The sequence below is a fragment of the Danio aesculapii genome, chromosome 5 (assembly GCF_903798145.1).
Source record: "Danio aesculapii chromosome 5, fDanAes4.1, whole genome shotgun sequence".
NCBI classification, from domain to species: domain Eukaryota; kingdom Metazoa; phylum Chordata; class Actinopteri; order Cypriniformes; family Danionidae; genus Danio; species Danio aesculapii.
The window spans coordinates 27,366,295-27,387,234 of record NC_079439.1 but is presented as its reverse complement, the minus strand read 5'-3'; the positions used below and the strand labels follow the sequence as shown (position 1 = coordinate 27,387,234).

General features: G+C 36.3%; 1 protein-coding gene across 2 annotated transcripts in view; it reads right to left on the bottom strand.

Annotated features, from left to right (window-relative positions):
• Nucleotides 1–5,905: 5,905 nt before the first annotated feature.
• The window catches only part of trpm3 (transient receptor potential cation channel, subfamily M, member 3), a 194,219-nt gene continuing 179,184 nt past the window's right edge, over nucleotides 5,906–20,940 (bottom strand). The window contains exons 19-26 of one of the 2 annotated variants that reach the window (XM_056457789.1): nucleotides 20,240–20,368; nucleotides 16,952–17,203; nucleotides 16,663–16,837; nucleotides 14,105–14,197; nucleotides 12,834–12,984; nucleotides 10,594–10,787; nucleotides 10,127–10,259; nucleotides 5,906–7,860 (exon numbers count right to left, since the gene is read on the bottom strand). In XM_056457789.1, the coding sequence (XP_056313764.1) occupies nucleotides 6,354–7,860; nucleotides 10,127–10,259; nucleotides 10,594–10,787; nucleotides 12,834–12,984; nucleotides 14,105–14,197; nucleotides 16,663–16,837; nucleotides 16,952–17,203; nucleotides 20,240–20,368 (2,634 nt within the window). In that variant the 3' untranslated portion in view covers nucleotides 5,906–6,353. The remainder of the gene's footprint in view (nucleotides 7,861–10,126; nucleotides 10,260–10,593; nucleotides 10,788–12,833; nucleotides 12,985–14,104; nucleotides 14,198–16,662; nucleotides 16,838–16,951; nucleotides 17,204–20,239; nucleotides 20,369–20,940) is intronic. The other variant, XM_056457790.1, reaches the window with a different exon arrangement.

The window sequence follows — 20,940 nt, the reverse complement described above, 5'->3', positions numbered from 1 at the left end:
ATTTGCACTCTTGACCTAATTTTGGTAAGTTTTGTCAGTGAATGAGATTTTAACACAGCAGGAGGAACTCCAGATGTTACATTTGTTTATTTATTATTATTTTCTTGTCTGAAAGACGACGCTTATGTTTCAGGCATTCAGCGAGTTAAGCTAATAAATCATCTCGTTTCTAACAACACTGTCAATACTAGATGGGTCACGTTGTTGTTGTTATTTCGCTCTCAGCAGCCGCGCGCACACACACGTGTCTGTTTTTGTGGAACAGAATGTACCATGAACTAGAAGTGAACTTGAACGCCTCCCTCCGATGCAGAAAGGACAGTGCAAGCAGCACTTCCGCTCTAATGCAGAGTCATGCTCGTGCTTTAGCAGAACAGCTGAGTTCCTCGTCTCCTGAAGACACTGTTCTCTTGGATTTCGTTATGTTCAGTAAAGTGCACTTTAAGAAGTTCTCCCTAGACGAGATGCAGAAGCCGGGTAATTCCTGAGACTAAAGAGGTCAACATAATACATGCAAATCAACATATATGGCAAATGTGAAGTTTTTTACTCTGTCAGTTAAGTGGGTCATACCCTGACAGAACTAGTGTCTACAGACAACTCACCTACTTCTGTAAATCTATAGTAGTGTATGGAGCCAGATCAGTCTCAAAAAGAATACATTTACAAAATAAAATTCATACATGCGCAACACAATTCATGTTTATAAAAGCCAATTTTCAAAACACAGTTCATTAATACAACACACGATTCGTGAATTCACAAGCAAAAATCATAAATATTTTCGCCAAATGAATTGGATTTGAGTATTTTTGAACGGTGTTCTAAATTTGTGAAATAGATTTGTGTCTATGAATCGTGTTCTGAATTTAGAAGTTGGATTTGTGTCTTTGAATCATGTCTTGAATTAACGAATTTGATTTGTATATCTTTGAATCTTGTTCTGAATAAATGAATTGGATTTGTGTATTTATGAATTGTGTTCTGAATGTACGAGTTAGATTTGTGTATATTTGAATTGTGTTTTGAATTTACAATCTGCATTTGTGTATTTATGAATCGTGTTTGAATTCAGATGGATTTGGGGATTTATGAATTGTGTTTTGAATTGACAAAATTGATTTGTGTATTTATAAATCGTGTTTGAATTTAGACGTTGGATTTGTGTTTTTATAAATCGTGTTTGAATTTAGACATTGGACTTGTGTATTTATGAATCATGTTTGAATTTAGACGTTGGATTTTTCAACACAATCTCACGGCAATTCATAACTTTTTGATTTAATGGCTAATTCGTACGATCTAATTCGTACATTTTCGTACGATTTGCTCATCCCCCAAATGACGGTTGGGTTTAGGGGTGGGGTTAGGTGCCACGCCTCCTTTTTAAAATCGTACAATGTCGTACGACTGACCTCGTACGAATTCGTACGAATTAGCCACTAAACTGACAAAACGTAAAATACTTACGTTTTCTCGTGAGATCAGGCTGGTTTTTTGTATTTATATATTGTGTTCGGAATTTAGACGTTGGATTTGTGTATTTTTCAGTAGTGTTTTGAATTTACGAATGGGATTTGTGTATTTATGAATTGCATTTTGAATTTATGAACTGGACTTGTGTATTTTTGAATTGTGTTGTGGATATATGAATTTTATTTTGTAAATGCATTGTCTTTGAGACTGATCTGGCTCCATATTAGTGCAGTGTTCATATTAATTTGTGTTATATTATTGCAAATTGTTTTGGATGATACAATATGATTTGACAAGCAACTTTTCCATCTCATAGTGGATGTAGCCTATAATGTTATATGAGAGACTTAGCTTTGTCTAGCTAACAAGTGGTTTGATCTGTATTTGCATTGTAAACCTTGAATAAAGGTTACATTTGGATTTTATTAGAATTTGTGTGTCATATACACCGTGCAGAAAAAAAAACAAAGCAAAAAAAAAAGTGCAGAATCTGTCTGGTTCATGCAAAACAAAATTATACAAATTAAAGCAATGTTATAGCTACAATGAAAACTGTCACTTATTAAATATTAAATACTGACTGAAACAATATCGATTGAAAATAAAATAAAATGTTGAACTAGTATGAAGAGGATACAAGATTGAACCGATATTGGTTTGAATTATATATATATATTCTTTTATTTAATAATACATGCCAAACATCTTATTCACATTGAGGAATACAGTATACACAATTGTATTTGCATCCAAATACTTGGCCTTCTACTGTAGGACAAAAGTCCCCGGATCCCGCTTTCTCTGTTCTCTCCTCTGTCATTCAGCTCGTATCTTTTGGAAGAACAACATGCATTTTATAGACACTAAGTTAACTAAGACCTTTCCGTTCAAACTACAGCATTATTGCAGAAAACATGTGCTTGGACTTGTTAGCAGACGAGTGCTCACCAATAAGTTTCAAAAGAAGTGGGTGGTGGAGGGGGAGGGGGGGGGGGTGGAACTTGACTAAAAGTGTTATACAATTCACAACCTTTTTATGCTACAGTATAGGAAAATATTAAGAAAATACTGTACATGAAGTCGTCATGTCATTTTGGCACACTGGGTAGGTTGTCATAGTGTACTGTCCTCTATCAGACACACAAACGTTCTCTTAAAATTCTATTATATATTAAACTCGTTGTTTTTTACATCCACAGAAAGATTTACAGATCATATACAGAACATTTACATAAATATGCTCACTCTTCTATCTAAAAAACCTCTTTAATAAGAGAGCAAAACAGAGGATTGTGAAATAAACTTGCATTCAGTAACTTAATCAAACATCCTCTCTGTTTTCGTTTGCTGGAACCAGTCCAACAAGAGGATTTGTTAAATGACATTACTCAAAATAACACAGCGTGGACTTGTTGTACCTCTGTTTTAAGGCTCTTTGCAGTATAATCACTGTGTTGACGTGGTAGCTCGATCTTTGTGAAAGAGAGTAGGCCCGAATGGGAAACAAATGTTTGAAATTATAAAGTGAAGCAAATCAAGTACTGCATGTCCTACTAATATTAAGATCACTGGATGCGATTAAACCACAGTGATTCAAATTACTGCTATGCACAAAAGATTTGTTCATATTCTATGTTTTTGGTTCACACACAAGCTCTAACACCAATTCCCACATCTCAGGACACTTTGTTGACACTAATAATGAATGTGTTCAAATCTCTTTGCACATCAGTAAGGCAAATAAAATACGTCCTGTGAGAGATACATGTGGTGGAGTGATTCATTTACTAAAAAGTGACTATACCGGACAGTACACTGGATTTACACCAGATATACACAGTACATTTCTGTATTGCTTTTAACTGCACCGTTTCATTTGATTTAAGTTAAACAGCAATTTAAAACAGTGTATCGTAGAGCAGTGATTCAATTAAATGCTAAAAATAATACAGACCAGTATGTCTTGATCTCCTTATCTTTCTGAATACCCACGATCATACTGTAAATCAAGTCAATAAAACTTTACCATAATCAAAAACCTTGTTATAACCCTTACAATATTGGAAATCATTGATTACTATTCTCAGTTTCTCTGGATTTAGAGTTTATTAAGTTTTGCTTTTATGTAAACTGCAATTATTTATTTGGTAAACTACTGATGACATTTACTCCCAATTTTAGATGAAACTGTTATCATTTAGAGCATTATGAATTCAATATTTAGTCAAATAACCCTGATTTATAATGACAACAAATGCAAACATTTATTAGTGTGTGCAACTGTCATTTTATATTAAAAATGCTCTAAATGACAATATTATTTGCAATTGGGAAGGAATGTTATCAACATTTATAGACTATAACACTGTGTGTGTACTCATATTTATCCGAGTTTGAACTCAATCCAGTTGATTAGTGATTATACTGGTGTGCATAATGAACTCTTGCTCTAAAGTGCATAACACTTCTCACTGACCGACGGACTCTCTGTGGCGTCTTGCATAGCAAGTCAACATATAATACCTGTTCTGCGTAAAATAACATACACTTATGTTAAGACAATCAGACTTTTAATTTAATTTTGGAAAGGTTCATATTTTTTATACTTGTGACAGTCTAAACGCATGTTTGGAATGGGATACTATTCTACTTCGTCTGCCAAATATGCAGTAAACAACAAAAATAGTGTTATGCAATGGTTCAACTATTCATTCCAGTGTAATATTTAAAAATGAAATCATAATGTGTATCTACACAACCCTTATTTCTAAATTAAACTTGCAACATGGTCATGTTTAATGTTAACATGTAATGTTTAATTATTTCACATACTAAAATATTATGTAGGGCGACACGGTGGCTCAGTGGTTAGCACTGTTGCCTCACAGCATGGCCGCTGGTTCAAGTACTGGCTGGGTAAATTGGCATTTCTGTGTGGAGTTTGCTTGTTCTCTCTGTGTTTGCGTGGGTTTCCTCTAGGTGCTCCAGTTTCTCCCACAATCCATAGATATGTGCTATAGGTGAATTCAATAAACTAAAATATGTGTGAATGAGTGTGTATTGATGTTTCCCAGTACTGGGCTGCAGCTGGAAGAGCATCCGCTGTGTAGAACATATGCTGAATAAGTTGGCAGTTCATACTGCTGTGGCAACCCCTGATAAATAAAGGGACTAAACTAAAAAGAAAATGAATGAATAAAAATAGAATGCAGTATACTATATATATAGCACAGTATACTAGCATTCCATTCCAAACATGCTCTTAGTTTGATTTCTGTTAGTTACTCTTATGTAAATAGGCTCAAATGGGCACCCTATTGTGATTTATCTGGAATATTACACACCACAGAAGACAAAATATGATCGTTTAACACTTTAAAATTGATTTTATCTGCATAAAGATTAGGGTGAAAGTTCATCACAAATTTCCATAATTACTGTGGCTTTAAAGTCTTTTCACATTAATTCTATTAAAACTACTTTCAGGATCTCATGGAAGATTTGTGTATGTTGTTCTGTGTATGTTCACTAATCTGTGTGGCTTTCAAATATCAGAACATCCTAGTTATAATTTTGTATACACTCTATTGCATTTTCATAACTGCCACAGTCCTGAACTTGTCCTGAATTGTTTAGAATTGAACCACCCCCTAGCAGGCCTGTTGGAGATAAACTGTACTTATAAACTGTCACTTCATGGACAAAGAATATGATTCATGTTGTGACAAAGATGGTCCATTTAAGATAACACTGTATGTTGCTTTGCAATGTTAAAGGATTAGTTCACTCAAGAATTTAAATTTAAGTTGATGCCAATAGCCTAGCACACTCTCAATCTCTAAATTTGCTACCTGTCTGATTACTTCATCACAATAAAGTCAAAAAGGCCAAAAATAAAATCTTTAAAAAATATTATATAGTACTAAAAATTCTATATAGTGTACTCTACTGCAGTGTCAGTGCAGTATATGGGATAAGGTTCTTGTCCGGCAAAAGATCATACATTTTCATAGTCTTTTTAACCACAAATACTTATCTTGCACCAGCTCTGCCATGTGGGTCCACAAATTTCTGTACTATGTAATCATGTTGGAAAGGTCAGGCGTGATGTAGGTGAAGGTTTTGTGGGTTAAAAAATGTAGAAACCATAGAAGCTGTATAAAACAATACAGTTTGGACCTTCATCCTGCTTGCCTCATCTGAACTCCAAAATCCTGAAAAGTTTTCAAAATAGCCTCAAATCATTTTAGACTGAAGAAAAAACATGACTGTCTTGGATGTCATGGTGTGTGAGTAAATTACAGAATTTTTCATTCTGAAATGAACTAATCCTTTACGACCTGTTCACACCAACACAAATGTTTGGCACAAAAAATACAGCAGACGGTGCTTCCAGAAAAGCAGAAATACTCCAGTTCCCCTGGTCTCGGGCAGCCTTTCAGTTTTGACACTTGTTCCTTTTTTTAAAGGGAAAATGAAGTCAAACAATAAAAAACACTTACTGCAGCATTTTTGCACAACATCCATCCTGGTGTAAACAGGCCTCAAATCTCAAAGTTTTCCTCTCATTATGGATACATCCCCAACAACACTTCCAGAGCACTTTCCAACTTAAAGGAACTTTATACGAATGTCGGCCTAATGCCAGTGGTTCTAAAGTTCCAAACTGATGAATTCTAAAGAAAATCTGACTTTGCATTGCAGTGTTATAACAGGAAATGAACGGGCAGTTGTTACCCATGATAAAAGATTCCAGTGCACAGCTAATTACTCACTCAGACAGTACTAATTAACGGACTGGCCCTTGGATTTGAAACGAGGTAGAGCCATCCTACAGGAACTAGATCTACAGTGCCACCACTACCGGTCTGCCATCATCACGTGTAGTTGTGTCTGCTGTCAAAACTTCTGAAAGCTGACGGTTTGGCCATTTTCCTCATAGACAGTGAGTCTGTCTTACCCTCCAGCCTTGCCCCGGCTCTGGCCTTCTGGAAAGGGTTCCTGGAGCTCCCCCGGCCCTTGTCCATTCTCTCGCTTATTGAGAAGCTCTTTCGAGAGTAGATGTTGGAGTGCGACTCCTCTGAAGATGAGCAGCTGTTTGCTCGCTCTAGTCTAGAGATGGGTGAGCAAAACGGGCCTAGTGCAAGGCCCAGGCCGAGGTCTGCACCTATTCCTCCGCTACTGCTACTCTGACCCACCTTACCTGTGTCTCCCGAACCCTCGGCTGGCTCCTCTAGATCAGACTCGGCGTGGCTGAGCTCAGCGTCTCTCTCAGGGTGCGAGACGCCCAGGTCTTGAGGCTTATCAAAGGTGAAAGATCCTCCAGGTGAGTCTGACCGCTCTGGGACAGGGTAAGGGGTTGAGACGCAACGGGTGTCGATGCAATCTGTGATGCTGGTGTATTCGGCCGCCTTCACCTGCACACCCATGCCACCATAGTACCCACGTGATGTGAACATCAGACTGTGTGACTTAACCAATTGTGGCTCGTCCAGAAACAGAGGCCCTGCTGTAGACAGGAAGCGACTACTTTTGGACCGCTCTAGTACACCAGCTGATGGTGGCGGTGAGGGGTCCAGGTCCCAGGGGGGCAAGGAATCCGGCAGCAGGTGGGCAGAGCAGAGCGATAGGTCAGCGGCGGCGCTGTCCTCAAACAGGACCGTACCATCCGACTGTCTTTCGCTGCCGCCTGCCCTTCCACTGCAGTCCCGTCCCCCTGAAAGCACAGCCTCCATGATCTCCGAATGAAGAGATGAGTCTCGAGCCAGAGTTGGAACTGTCCGACCCGAATCCAAGAAACTCTCAGTGGGTGGGACGTCTTCTGAGGCAGAAACATAGATGTCTATGCAGGAAGAAGGGCGGAGCTGCTGCTGCACAGATAAAGTATTCAAAGGTGTTGGCTTGGACTCTTTGGCACCTGCTCCTGAGGACACAGACTGTGAGCTGTTGGCCCGATGGAGGCTGAACAACTTGTCTTTAAAGAAGCCCTCTCCACGGTCCGCCCCACTCCTGTCTTTGGAAGAGTGGCTCACATAGAAGGAGTGACTGCGGACACGTGGTGCCAGGGCGGTTGGGGAAGTAGGGGAAATGGACTCCTCGCCACCCTGCTCCAGAGACTCCTGTAGCCTGTAGGAATTGCCTTCTTGGCTGTTAAAACTGCTCTGGCGCAGGATGTAATTGGTATCAGTGCAGTCTGATGATGTCCTGGACCGGGCTTTGTTGACTTCGCCTCTGTCCATTCCAGCAACCCTCTCCAGGGCCACAGCAATGCGGCCGATCATCTCCTCCATCTGGGCAAGCCGGATGTCCACAGTCTGCAGGGACGCTTTCATGAAATGTTCCCTCTCATTCACTTCCTCTAATCGCATCGCCATGTTCTCCACCCTGAAAGATCAGACAAGTCCATGAACGTTAGGCCATTTATACTAATGTTGTGTTGGTTGCACTTGATATTGGACTGCATGTTTGCACTGCTTTTTACGGTTGTCACTTGATTTTGGTTTACATGAACGTTAAAGGTGCAGTAGGTGATTGTCTTCAGAAACATTTTTGTTGTGCTGGTTGAAAGTCTCTTCACATTCTAATAGTAATGATTAAAGTAAATGATCTTAATGTATTTATATGTGTTTTTATATTCTGGAAAGGGCATAAGACTACAACAGGAGTCTCAAACTCAAATCGGCAGAGGGCCATTTCAGTTACTGATACTATAAATTTATAGGAGGGCCGCTTTAACATTCAAGCACAAGAAAAAAGTGGAAACCTGATGTAATTGATGCCCTCAGACATTCTTTTTGTTTCTTGTCGTACAAAGAGGGGAAAAGTATGTATATATTCACATTTACTTTAACATGTTCAGTTCAGCTAGCAGTCAAATTTTACTAATGCACATTTTTATACAAATCTTAATAAGCATATTAGGGAAATCTATTAATGAGACCATTTGAATTGACTATTAGCAAAATGATCATATTTATACCACCAGCATAATGTGTAAGCCATGAAGAGATGTTTGTACAACAAAATACAGGTGGTATAAAACTGATTATAATCGAATGACCCTTGAACCTTTACAAAAAATAGACCTTTAGTAAAAATAGAGCACTTACGGACATATATTTTAACGTTTAAATCAGCCACAGAAATAATCTGCATGTGTGTTACTCTCGACCGTATGCTGAGAGTACCGAAAGTAACCTGAATATACCCTACAGTACTTTAAATGTCCAGTAGGTGGGGGGATCAAAACCACAAGTGGCTATATGCGATGGAGGAGGAGGCGGGGCTGCAAATGGCCCACGGGCTGGCAGTTTGAGACCCCTGGACTATAAAATGTTCATTCAATTAAAAATTGTCAGGCCGATAGTTCCCATAAATCTGATAAGTAGATTGTCTGTCAACAATCTGTCTGTCAACAGCCGTTCTGTCTGTCAAACTGTCTGTCAACAGCTGTTCACGCAGATCCGCCGTTTGCGCGTGCGCCTAGGTCACATAATGCTGAATCAATGCTGAATCAAACCTTTTAAATATCCTGAATCAATATTGCAGTTACTTTTGCACGCTGGAGGAAAGATGACACCATGGCTGAAGTGTTTCTTCTTATGTTTTAAAACTATTTTAGTCACGCAAAGCTGATGTAGATTGTGTTGTGTTATGAATGGGTTCAGCCACTGAAATCTTCCAGCGAAAGATTGATTTGACTATTTTCAGTTTCATAAGGGACCTTTTACAGCATCAATAATGTAGATTTTTATTTAGTTTAACAACAAAACATAAGCAAATAGCGCTATTCCGCCTGCTTCACCTGCTTCACCAACGCTCCCTATATTGTTTATCATGCTACTTTGCATATTCGGTCTGAAATAGCATGTAAGTATGGCATAGTAATAAGTGTAATTCCTGCACCCCGCTGGCCAACCATTAAGCATACAGTAGTCGCTTTAGGACAAAGTGTGTGAGAGAGTGAGACCAGTGATCCCTGCATGCATGAAATATTGCACATTATGGCAAGTTTTTCTAGCTACACAACTGAAAAGTAGATATAATACAGTATTATAAAGTACTGTAAAGTTTTCTAACTGGTGAATGACATGATCTAGTGGGTCTTTGTCATCTTTAATGTGCACGTTCATGATTTCAGGAGGTGTGGCTTTGGACGGCAGGGAAGGGATTGTATTTGAAAGATATTATGCTAACTGGTTAGCATTTAGGCAGATCACCTACTGCACCTTTAATAATAAGAAAAAAATCTTAACAAACCTTAAGAATTACTCTAAATACAATGTTGACTAAATATAAAGTAAATATTTGTCAGATAATACTTTAATTAGCTCGGCTTCTGTGAAAGTCATTTTTATAATATGAAAATTCATATTTATCTCACAATATGTATACAGTAGTCAACTTCTGAATGGGATCAAAATCTTTCATTAAAATTATCCTATAACTAGTAAAGAATACACATTCTTATCCTAGGAAAATTTTGTAAAACCTTTTTTATCCAGATCAAATATTGACTCATGTACTTGAAAAATAGATCACACAAGCAGATCAACATATTTGGGGTTCTTTCCCAAAAAAAACAACAACTATAATATCTCCTGAATTAAAATGCAGTGTAAAGTGTTAAAGTTCTTATGTGTTATATAACCTTTCAGATGTCACACGTATCCTCTCGTCATTGGAGGAATTGAAGCGGTCATCTTTCTCTCTGAAATATTCCTCCATACACTGCTCTTCAAAGTCATGCACTTTCTTCAGTTCATCTTCAGTGATGAAAAGCTCTGTGGGGGGGGGGAGTTTTTCATTATTGATTTTCCTGACATGAGATGTCCAAGTGTTTTCAGTTTAATGTAATGTTTTATTTTAATTCCTTTCATTTTAATGTGCCACAGGATTATACTACTGTGTAATGTATTCATGCTATGCAGTACAAATGCTGCATGTATACATTTTTTTATTTCAAACACAGAAATATCTCACTATTACAAAATAATCATGTTTGGCAAAAGACCATGTTTGTTTCATTCTCATTAGGAGTGTGATCTGAGACAACAAAATGGCTTCTGCTGTCATTTTGAGGCTTTCATTATATTGCAACAGTGTTTTATCACTCACTCAGCCCATAATCCCGTTCATCCTCATCGTGCTTCCTCCAGCGACAGCACAGGTGTTTGAGAACCATAGTTATGTGGCTGAAGATGATGAGTGGAGGAGGAAGGACAGGCCGTTCATGGAAGGTCATGATCAGCTGGTACCTCTGAAACTTCCACACCTGGTTGGAAATGGACTTGACTTCAAAGAAAGTGTTACTGTGGGAAAAAAACATTGTTTAACTAGTCTCAGATTATGAAGACACGTCCATGGACCTTCAACAGTCTGACTATCTGATGCATGATGCAAGTACATCCAGAAACCCCTGGAAAGAACTCTGCAAGTTATAATGACTTAATATGTAAGCCTTTTGAACATAAAATATGACAACAGAAATGTTTTGAAGACCAAACAATTGTAAGCCAATTATGTACATTTCCTTTCCTATTATTGTTTCCTTTTTTGTCAATTTCTATCATTCTCTTATCATTTAATTTCTTCTTGTATATTTGCTCATTCTTTCTTTTTTACTGTTTCCCCCCTCTTTCCTGTTTTTTCCTTCATTGTCTTTCTTTCCATTTTCATTTCCTTTTTTCCTGCTTGTTTCATTTCCTTCTTTCCTGTTTGTTTCCTTTCTCTTTATTTGTCTTTTCATTCTTAAATTAATTTCCTTTCATCTCCTTTATTTTTTCATTCCGTCTTTTCTTTTCATTTAATTTTATTCTTTGTTAATTTTTCATTTCTTCATTTATTTTCCATTCTTTTTCCATTTCTTTCTTCCTTTAATGACTTTCTTTTCTTGTCTTTCTTTTCATTTTGTCATTTCTTTCTGCTTTCCTGTTTGTTTCGTTTCTCTATATCTGATCCCTCATTCTTGAATTACACATGCTTCACAAAAAATACTGATATAGTGATGTCTACATTTTAGTAGACAAGGAGCAAGTTTATATGAAAATGTTTTTATTTACATGGTACAAAATACTATTGTATGCTTACATTAAAGAAAAAAATGAAAATTATATATATAATGTATATATATATATATATATATATATATATATATATATATATATATATATATATATATATATATATATATATATATATATATATAATTATCAATCATTATTCAGTAAAAAAAATCATCATTAGATTTATTCGGCTTAGTCTCTTTTTTAGAGGTTGCCACAGTAGAATGAACCATCAACTATTCTGGCATATGTTTTACGCAGCAGATGCCCTTCCAGCCGCAACCCAGTACTGGAAATCCTCCATACACACTTATTCACACACTCATATGCTACGACTAATTTAGTTCATTCAATTCACCTATAGCGCATGTCTTTGGACTGTGGAGGAAACCCACACCAACACAGGGTGAACGGGCAAACTCCACACAGAAATGCCAACTGGCCCAGCCTGGACTCGAACCAGCAACCTTCTTGCTGTGAGGTGACAGTGCTAACCACTGGGGCACCGTGTAAAATAAATGACAAGTAAAACAAATTAAAACCACTAAAGAAATATTTCACTCTTGTACTACAGTTGTTCCCAAATAGGGGGTCGGGCCCCCCCGGGGGGAATCGCAGGACAATGAGATGGGGGTTGTTAGGTGAGTTCCAAAATTCAAATTTATTTTATTAAACCATTAGAATTACCATATTTTATCCATAACCTATAGAATATAAAATGAATTGTTACATAGAAAAAAACAACACCATGCAAATAAAAAGCCATCAGCCTTTGATTTTTTTTATCATTGGATTGCAACCCCCGAGGTGATTATATTAAAGTCACATGCAGCTGACTGACTTTATGACACCAGGTTAAACTTTCTGGCACCTTTACGACACTCACATACATTAAAAATAAAGGCCATGACTGAATTTGGAGGAAGGCTGTAGAGTGACGTTCTCCAAAATTAAATGAACAATAGACTTGGGCCTATTGGCGTGTGTGTGTGTTTGCCTGCAAGGTGTATATATATATATATATATATATATATATATATATATATATATATATATATATATATATATATATATATATATATATATATATATTTATAACCACCTCAGAGGATATTGGAGGTTGTGAGTCACAGGAATTGTTATTTTGGGGGTCGCAGGCTAAAAAAGTTTGGGAACCCCTGTTGTACTGCATAGCAACAGTCTTTTGTTACATTTTTTCACTGAAAGGTTTCCGGACACTTGTATCCATTGTTTATAAATGCATAAACAATATTAATATCAAATGTAACTCACTTAAAGACAGCAATGAGCAAGTTAACCAGTAGGATGTTGGCCACCAGCAGATAGCAGGCCATTATGGCAGGGACAATCCAAGCTCCAGTTTTGCAGGGTGGAAGAGGCATGACGACTCCTTCTTCTGTGGTGATGTTCTGACCACAAGGAGCTGTTAAAATAAACACAATGGGGTATTGTACACATTAAATGAACTGTTAGAAAGAAAGAATAAATTGACAAAACAGACAATCTCTCTCAATTTCTGACACATGCTCAAAAACATCAAATCAAAGATCCAGTCAAAGTGGGTTGTGGATAAAACTTAAATGGAAAAATTATATGCACCAAGTAGTGGAATCCAAATATATTACAAAATATATTCCAAATGATCAATTGCATTCACAATATATTTAAACATATGCCATGTTTAAAATATATTGATAGAAAATGTACAGCAGTCTTTTTAGATGGTTGCTTGTAGCGCAGGTTAGAATGTATTGAGAATACATCACACGTTTTTTCCAAATGGGATGGTTCAGTTGCTGTAGCTTTCAAGGAGAGGAAAGTCAAGTCAGGTTCATAAGAATTTACATGTTTGTGACTCATTTACTGGTTTAGATATTTGTAAATCACACTCAGAAGCCCAAAGTGAGAGAACTGAAGTAACATGGTTTTTTGCTAAAATCGCAATTATTAAATTCCAAATTCGTTATTATTTATCAAAAACTCTGACAACTGAACCACGTGAAAAAACTTTCATATTGATGAAAGGAGGCACATGTATTTAGTTGTTAGAAAATGTATAGTGGACACATGGAAATGGTTTTCCCAGAAACACTGAATGTTTGGAGATTATTTGAGGAAACGCAAATGGGCACTGATGCTCATGCTACATTATTTATGATATTATGGATTTCCCACCGGTAAGCTCTGTTTACGTTGTGAAATGAGAAGGAATCACACTGACTGCCACCAGGGTAATGGGATGTCAGTCAGTGTCAGCTGGCGGTGGCAAGTTCATGATGGCGACTTTAGCATTATTCAAGTTTCCATGATAGGGTTTAAAATCACCTCAGTGTCACCTAGTCAATTTAGTTGTCATAACACCTTGAGCATTTGCCCCACCACGGAAACCTGGCCATTAGCCTTGTGGTGGCGTGCAGGGGGTGCCATACACTCAATGACCATCAGGGGGCAGAGATGAGGTGATGACGTGACTGTGAAATTACAATGGCTCTGGATAAATCTAGCAGAGTTTATATATTGGAAATTGCCTATATGGGATGGACCACTGTTACGCCCAGTTCCTTGAGTGCGCATGTAATTTTCGACCAGCCAGAGTTTGTCATTCACTTTGGGATGTAGCTTCCTACTATTCACATCTGAAACAAAGAACGAAAGCGTTATTTCAGCTCTCTCATCTTTGGGCCATCCATCTCTCAGAGCACAAACACACACAAACAATGGACGGTGTCCACAATTGCACACAATGAACACAAACACAAAGACAAGCTTATGCAAACTCTACAGCATATACTTGAAGTCCTCGTGACTGGAGCACTGCATTACTATGAAGTGCTTTGATTTATTTTAGACACGTGAAATAACAACAGGCCTGCAGCCAGCCTGGTGAAAGGAGTGGTTCTTTTTTCTCATAAAGTGGACTTTTTGCAGTTATAAGCCTCATTTTCAATTTAACCATGGGATTTTAGTGACATTTTAAACACTATTGTTTAACTGGATTAGCTTGTCGGATGGTCAATCATAACCCCACTTTTCCATGTACCAAAAATATTTCCTAAAGATTTAGAATAAAGATATGTAATAAAATACTTATTATTAAAATACATATTTAGTACATCATATATTATTAGAAAAAATAGGAATCTGTTAACATTTTAAATAAAAAAAACGTAGCCTATTGTTATTTATTAAGCAAATAACAAACTGACCAGCACATTCAACTTTCCTCAGTCAGAATTTTGCCATTTGAATAATAAAAAAATTTACATAGTAAAAATAATAATAATATAGACCTTCACAATTTTTTTGTCTCTTTTGTAAAAACAAAAAGTACATTTGCAAACTGATGGATAACAACAATAGCCAAAATAGTATACAAATGTATTTTAATACGGTCCGCTTTTGACGCTTCATTTTTTGTTTCAAGAAAAAGGGTTCAAGATTTAGAATAAAAGCTGTAAAAAGTTTTCTCTTCCTAAAAACAATACAGTAGCGAAAGATGACTTCACTTATGTCTTATTGTATGTTTTCTTGCACAGCTGGATGTTGGACTCATGAAATAAATTTGTTAGTATTGACCAAAACTGATTAGCTGCAGTCACAAGTGACAGCCAACAGAGGATTTCACTTCATCTTAAAGCCTTTTTTTTCGATTGATTATTTTCACTATTTAGGATGACATAGCAGTCAAAATAGGACAAATGAGAGCTCAGGTATGGGACAAATTCTGAACCTTTGTCAGTGAGGGGTGGGTGTTTTGAACCACCAGAACCCCCGTTGGCTACGACTTGAACATGAAAAAAAAAAAAACACCGAAAAGAAACAAAAACAAAAAGAATTACAACACTGTTGTGGATATAGGATTTGAGGATTCCTGAGATAAATCAACCATCTTAATTATTCGTCAGAACCTATTAGGTCGAATCCTTTATTTCACAATCATTTTTGCGATTTAATGTGTACACTTAAATAAAGATAAACCTATTAAATCCTGTGTATTTCACTGTGAATCTGAAAGTTATTTGTTTATTTTGAATTTATACTTATACCAGCATTTTTGAGGCTTTTATTAAGCAAAAATGCATTAAATGTATCACGCTAATGGCTACATTAATAAGATAATATGCTACAATCACAATATGCACATAGATATTACGCAACTGTTTCCAGCATTAATAATAATCACATATATTATTAATGACACGGCATTATTTAGCACCAAATCAGCAAATTAGAATGAGATGAGAAATTAGATGTAATTTTAATGATTTTTTTTCTACCAGTATCATGAATTTTGCACTGCTTAGTTAAGGGAAGTTTTACTAACATTAATGTTTTTCCTTACCTTGGTGAGCATAAGATACTTCTTTAAAAACCACTTTAAATAAGTCAAAAATGACATCAGAAGTACTTTATACATCCTATAAGGGATTTCAATTCTTTGCACCTTTAAATTACTTTAGATTTTGTGCTCTAACACAATTGGTGGTCCACAGCAAACTTTCAGGAGGTGCTGCAAGATGAAATATTCATAATGGGCTTCAATATTAAAATAATAAACTTTTAAAAAGGCAAACAATGAACAAACAAGACACAATGTTAGCATACACTTCTATTTTGCACCAGAGAATATTCAAAAACAAAACAAATTCATAAATCATGAAAACAGGTTTTCCATCCTCAGCTCTGGTACTGTATGAATAAAACAAGCAGATACAATTTCTAGCATCACTAAGCTTTGATATGAGCCATCCCCAAAATATTTTTATGCTTTTCTCATTCACACTGCTGCTGATGCATCTTCGTCGGCAGTTTCACTATGAAACTATTATGAAACAGCAGAAATGATCCATATCCTCCTGTAATGACAATATAAGTGCAGCCATTTACAGAGCATTTAAGAGCACACACACAAGCACTCACAAAATCTGATCCAAATATACTTTATATTTCTGGGACAGTTGATGCAAACAGCTCAGCACATTTGCGCAAACAATCTGACCAGTAATGCTGAGACATAAAACCTGATGCGCTGTGCTTGAGTCTGAAACCAAATATACCCGAAATGCCTACACTTGTACCCAATGCAATAAACCAGCCTTACGGTCGATTTGGTCAGCAAACACCTCTCCGTAGATCATCCAGTATGGCATGAAGAAGATGTTGCGTGCCAGCATCCAGGACGGGTCTTCATTGGGATTGAGGATAGCCTGACGCGCCACACCGAAACTCATCAGCACCACCAACATGATGATCACAAAATACATCATGTCAATCATCTACGCCCACCCCGAATCAAGAGGAAAAGAGGGGAAAGAGAAAAACCGAGAGTCAATTCAACCTGAATTTGAGTGTTGCTCTATTTATCAGTCGTGATTAAGCTAACCCCTCACCATCTTGCCGATCATCATGACGTATGGACCCAGGTATTTGTTCACTCCGAAGATGTCGAGGAGTCGTATGTACCAATAAATGATGTTGACGCAGTAAATGACCCTGCCGTAGCTCATCAGCGGCGGGTCCTGCAGACGAAGCACCATCCCGATGGAGAAGATGAGGATGGCCATGAGGTCAGTGATGTTCCAGTATTCCTGTAACCACACTTTCACCTTCTGAAGCAGCTTCCCCGGCTCGGACATCAGGATCTGAAACATAGGAGAGTTCGTTTGTGTATCAGTATCTACGGCTATTCTCGTGGTAAGATCAATGTATTTTAAAATAAATAAACAATAGTGGCATATAGAAATAATGATAAGAGACGACTAACAACCAACCTGAATCTAACAAACATTATGAAAGATCTTTTTTTTTGATTGATTGATTGATTGATTGATTGATTGATTGATTGATATATAATGGGAAATATAGGTAAGACTATTCAAGATAAAACGTTTCTGAAAACATATCAGAGAGATTTCTTAGAAAAAAAATATTTAAAATGGACTTTAAAATTTACATGGTGGTGGTAAATCATGTTTAAAAAGACAATTGAGTGATTATGGAATGGCTAATTAATTTAGTATCTTGTGCAACAGTAGATCATCTATACTCTTTAAAAGGATAGTTCACCCAAAAATTACAATTCTGTCATCATTTACTCACCTGCTGAACACAAAAGAAGATATTTAGAAAAATGCTGGTTGCTAGGACCCATTGGCTTCAATAGAAATTTTTCCTGCTATGGAATTTGATGGGTAATAGCAGCCAGCGTTCTTTGAAATATCTTATTTCATAGTCAACAGAAAAAAGAAACGCTTTTAGGTTTAAAAACATAGGGAGAATAAATTAGGTCATTTTCAAAGGAACTTCTGCAGAAACCATGGTATGGGTGAGGCTAAAGTACTAGGTTTAAAAACATAGGGAGAATAAATTAGGTCATTTCAAAGGAACTTCTGCAGAAAACATGGTCATGGGTGAGGTAAAGTACTCAAAACTTTATCATGATAGTGTTGTCACGATACTGGAATTCATTCTCAATCGCCACTGACATTTTAAAAATGTCCATTTCCCGCTAAAATTTGAGCGCTGCTGAGAACATTCCTAAACAGTGTTGATTTGCCATTGTGTTCACATGCTCGACAGAAATGAGTGAAGATCAGTCGATTCATCAGCGTATGTCACTCGTGTGTCAGCTCATAAACAGACCAGCTGATCTTCGCAGCTTTAAAATGCTCCAGTGTCCCTGTATCTGTTGTTACACTTAGTAAACAGCGGTGAGTTTGGTGAACTGATGACCTTCAAGGCCAATTACAGTTAATGGAGCGAGTGATGTCACTGTGAGGGGTAGGGTTAGGAGTGGGGTTAGGTAAGCCATAAAAATCATAAAAGTGAAACGAAAGGCTGAAACCATAGCTGAAATGCTTAAATAGCAGCTGAGCTTTTATTATGCAGTGGGGTAGAAGCAGTGCTGCTTTATCACATACAGTACTAAACTGGAAATCGAGAGTGTATGACATCATTAGCATTGTCACACAAGAGCACACGGTCCTTGTCACTAGTTAAAATTGCGTATTTTTCTGGATTTAAACATTCTTTGAAACATTTGAATTTTTTAAGGTTTAATGACAAAATCATACATATTGTGCCTTTAAAAAGAAAACTTGCAAGTAAAGTAAAGTTGTGAAGGTCACAACATACATAAACTCACTATATGAAAAGCTTGAACGTGGAAATGTTCATATTTGTGTATTTCTGAATGTCTGAACAGGCTACGTTTTATTTAAAAACCAGACATAACTTTAAGATAACATTAATTAATGGACCTGCAGCTTCCAAAGCACATGTTAGACATAAAACTGTTTGCACAGTGTTAAATGTTAAAACACCTTGTCCTGTGTGATGGCAGTCTTGCTTTATGTTGTGTTGACATTTGTCAACATACAGTTGAAGTCAGAATTATTAGCCCCCCTTTGAATGTTTTTTTCTTTTTTAAATATTTTCCAAATTATGTTTAACAGAGCAAGGAAATTTTCACAGTATGTCTGATAATATTTTTTCTTCCGGAGAAAGTCTTATTTGTTTTATTTCATCTAGAATAAAAGCAGTTTTTAATTTTTTAAAAACCATTTTAAGGTCAAAATTATTAGCCCCTTTAAGCTATTTTTTCGAACAGAGCAATGCATCAACGTCTACAGAACAAACCATCGTTATACAATAACTTGCCTAATTACCCTAACCTGCCTAATTAACTGCCTAGCTAGTTAAGCATTTAAATGTCACTTTAAGCTGTATAGAAGTGTCTTGAAAAATATCAAGTCAAATATTATTTACTGTCATCATGACAAAGATAAAATAAATCAGTTATTAGAAATGAGTTATTAAAACTATTATGTTTAGAAATGTGTTGAAAAAACCTTCTCTCAGTTAAACAAAAATTAGGGGGAAAAAAAAACAGCCCCCCTGAATTTATACTAATTATATATAACTAGATAATTCTGACTTCAACTGTACATTTAAACCATTTTGTTTTTATTCACATATTTACGCAAACACTGTAAAAACTGCTGGGTTCCACATAATTCCTTCATGTTGTCCCAACACAGATAGATTATTTTAGCTTAATTGTTTTTACAAATTCAAGTAGACTGAAAAACTTTAGAATAACATTGTTTCAACTCATTTTAAATGAGGGGTTTATACAAGCAGCAAAAGTCATTTTTATGAGTGTATTACACACTACACATTTAACATGTTTGGCCACACAAATGAATAATAAAAATAAACTTCATTTTTATTTAGCACCTTTAAAAATGTGAAGCAGTAAAAGACACAAGGATGAATGCAAAAACAATTAATAATAAACAAAATAAAAAAAACTAAATAATAATAATAGTAATCGATCTAAATAAATCCATTTTAAAATGTATAAGTTAAATATTCAGGGTGGCATTGGCAAACAAATTATGTTTTTGTTTTTAAACAAACAAGGTCAGACGACTCCAAGAAGCAAAAGCATCCACATTTACTGAATTCCACAAGAGGGCAGTAGCAGACTGTTTATTTGAAGGACTTCACATTTGCCAGTCTCCCCTACAGTAAGTTTTGTACTGAATAGCAGCTGTGTAATTACATGCAAATGTAATTATTAGAAAGTGCTTATGAATAATAAATCATCTTTTCCAAAATTTCATGGATCAAAGGAAACAATATTCCTTGCACACCGAGTGCTAATGAAGTCTCACCTCTCTCATCTTCTCGATGCCATTCGTGAATATGTAGGCAATAACAATCCACTCCTGAGGAGAAGGCCACAGGTCCATCTTCACCAGCACAATATAATTGAAGAGCATCAAGTATCCTACATACGCCAGCTGGGGGGAAACACACAGCATCATGATTAGTGTAAAAAATAAAACACCCATCAGTCTGTTTCAGCTCAAACAGAACACTATTACAGTCACAGAGAATGCTTGATCATTCTGACTTCATTGTTAGGTTTATATACAGCACTGCTTTTATAATCTAGACTTTTACCAAGCCGTATTTATATTCTATTTTCAATATATTGTTAAACTGTTTTCATGAATAAATGACGCCATTTTGTTTAGCAAGAAATAAATTGAGTGAAAGGTGAAACATTCAGAAAAATATGATTCAACACTGAAAACGTTATCAACACTCATCTGTATCTTGTGAATAAAATCAGCACATTAGACTGATTTCTGAAGGATCGTCTGCCATTGAAAACTCTTGTAATGACTGCAGAAAATTAAGCTTTGTCGCCCCAGGAGAAAATTGAAATTGAAAACATATTAAAACCTTTCAAATTGCAATAAAGTTTCACATTAAAACTGAATTAACTGTATTTTTGATCAATTAAATGCAGCCTTGGTGAGCATAAGAGACAAAAATATCTGGTTGCAGGTTTCAAGTTTCATAATTT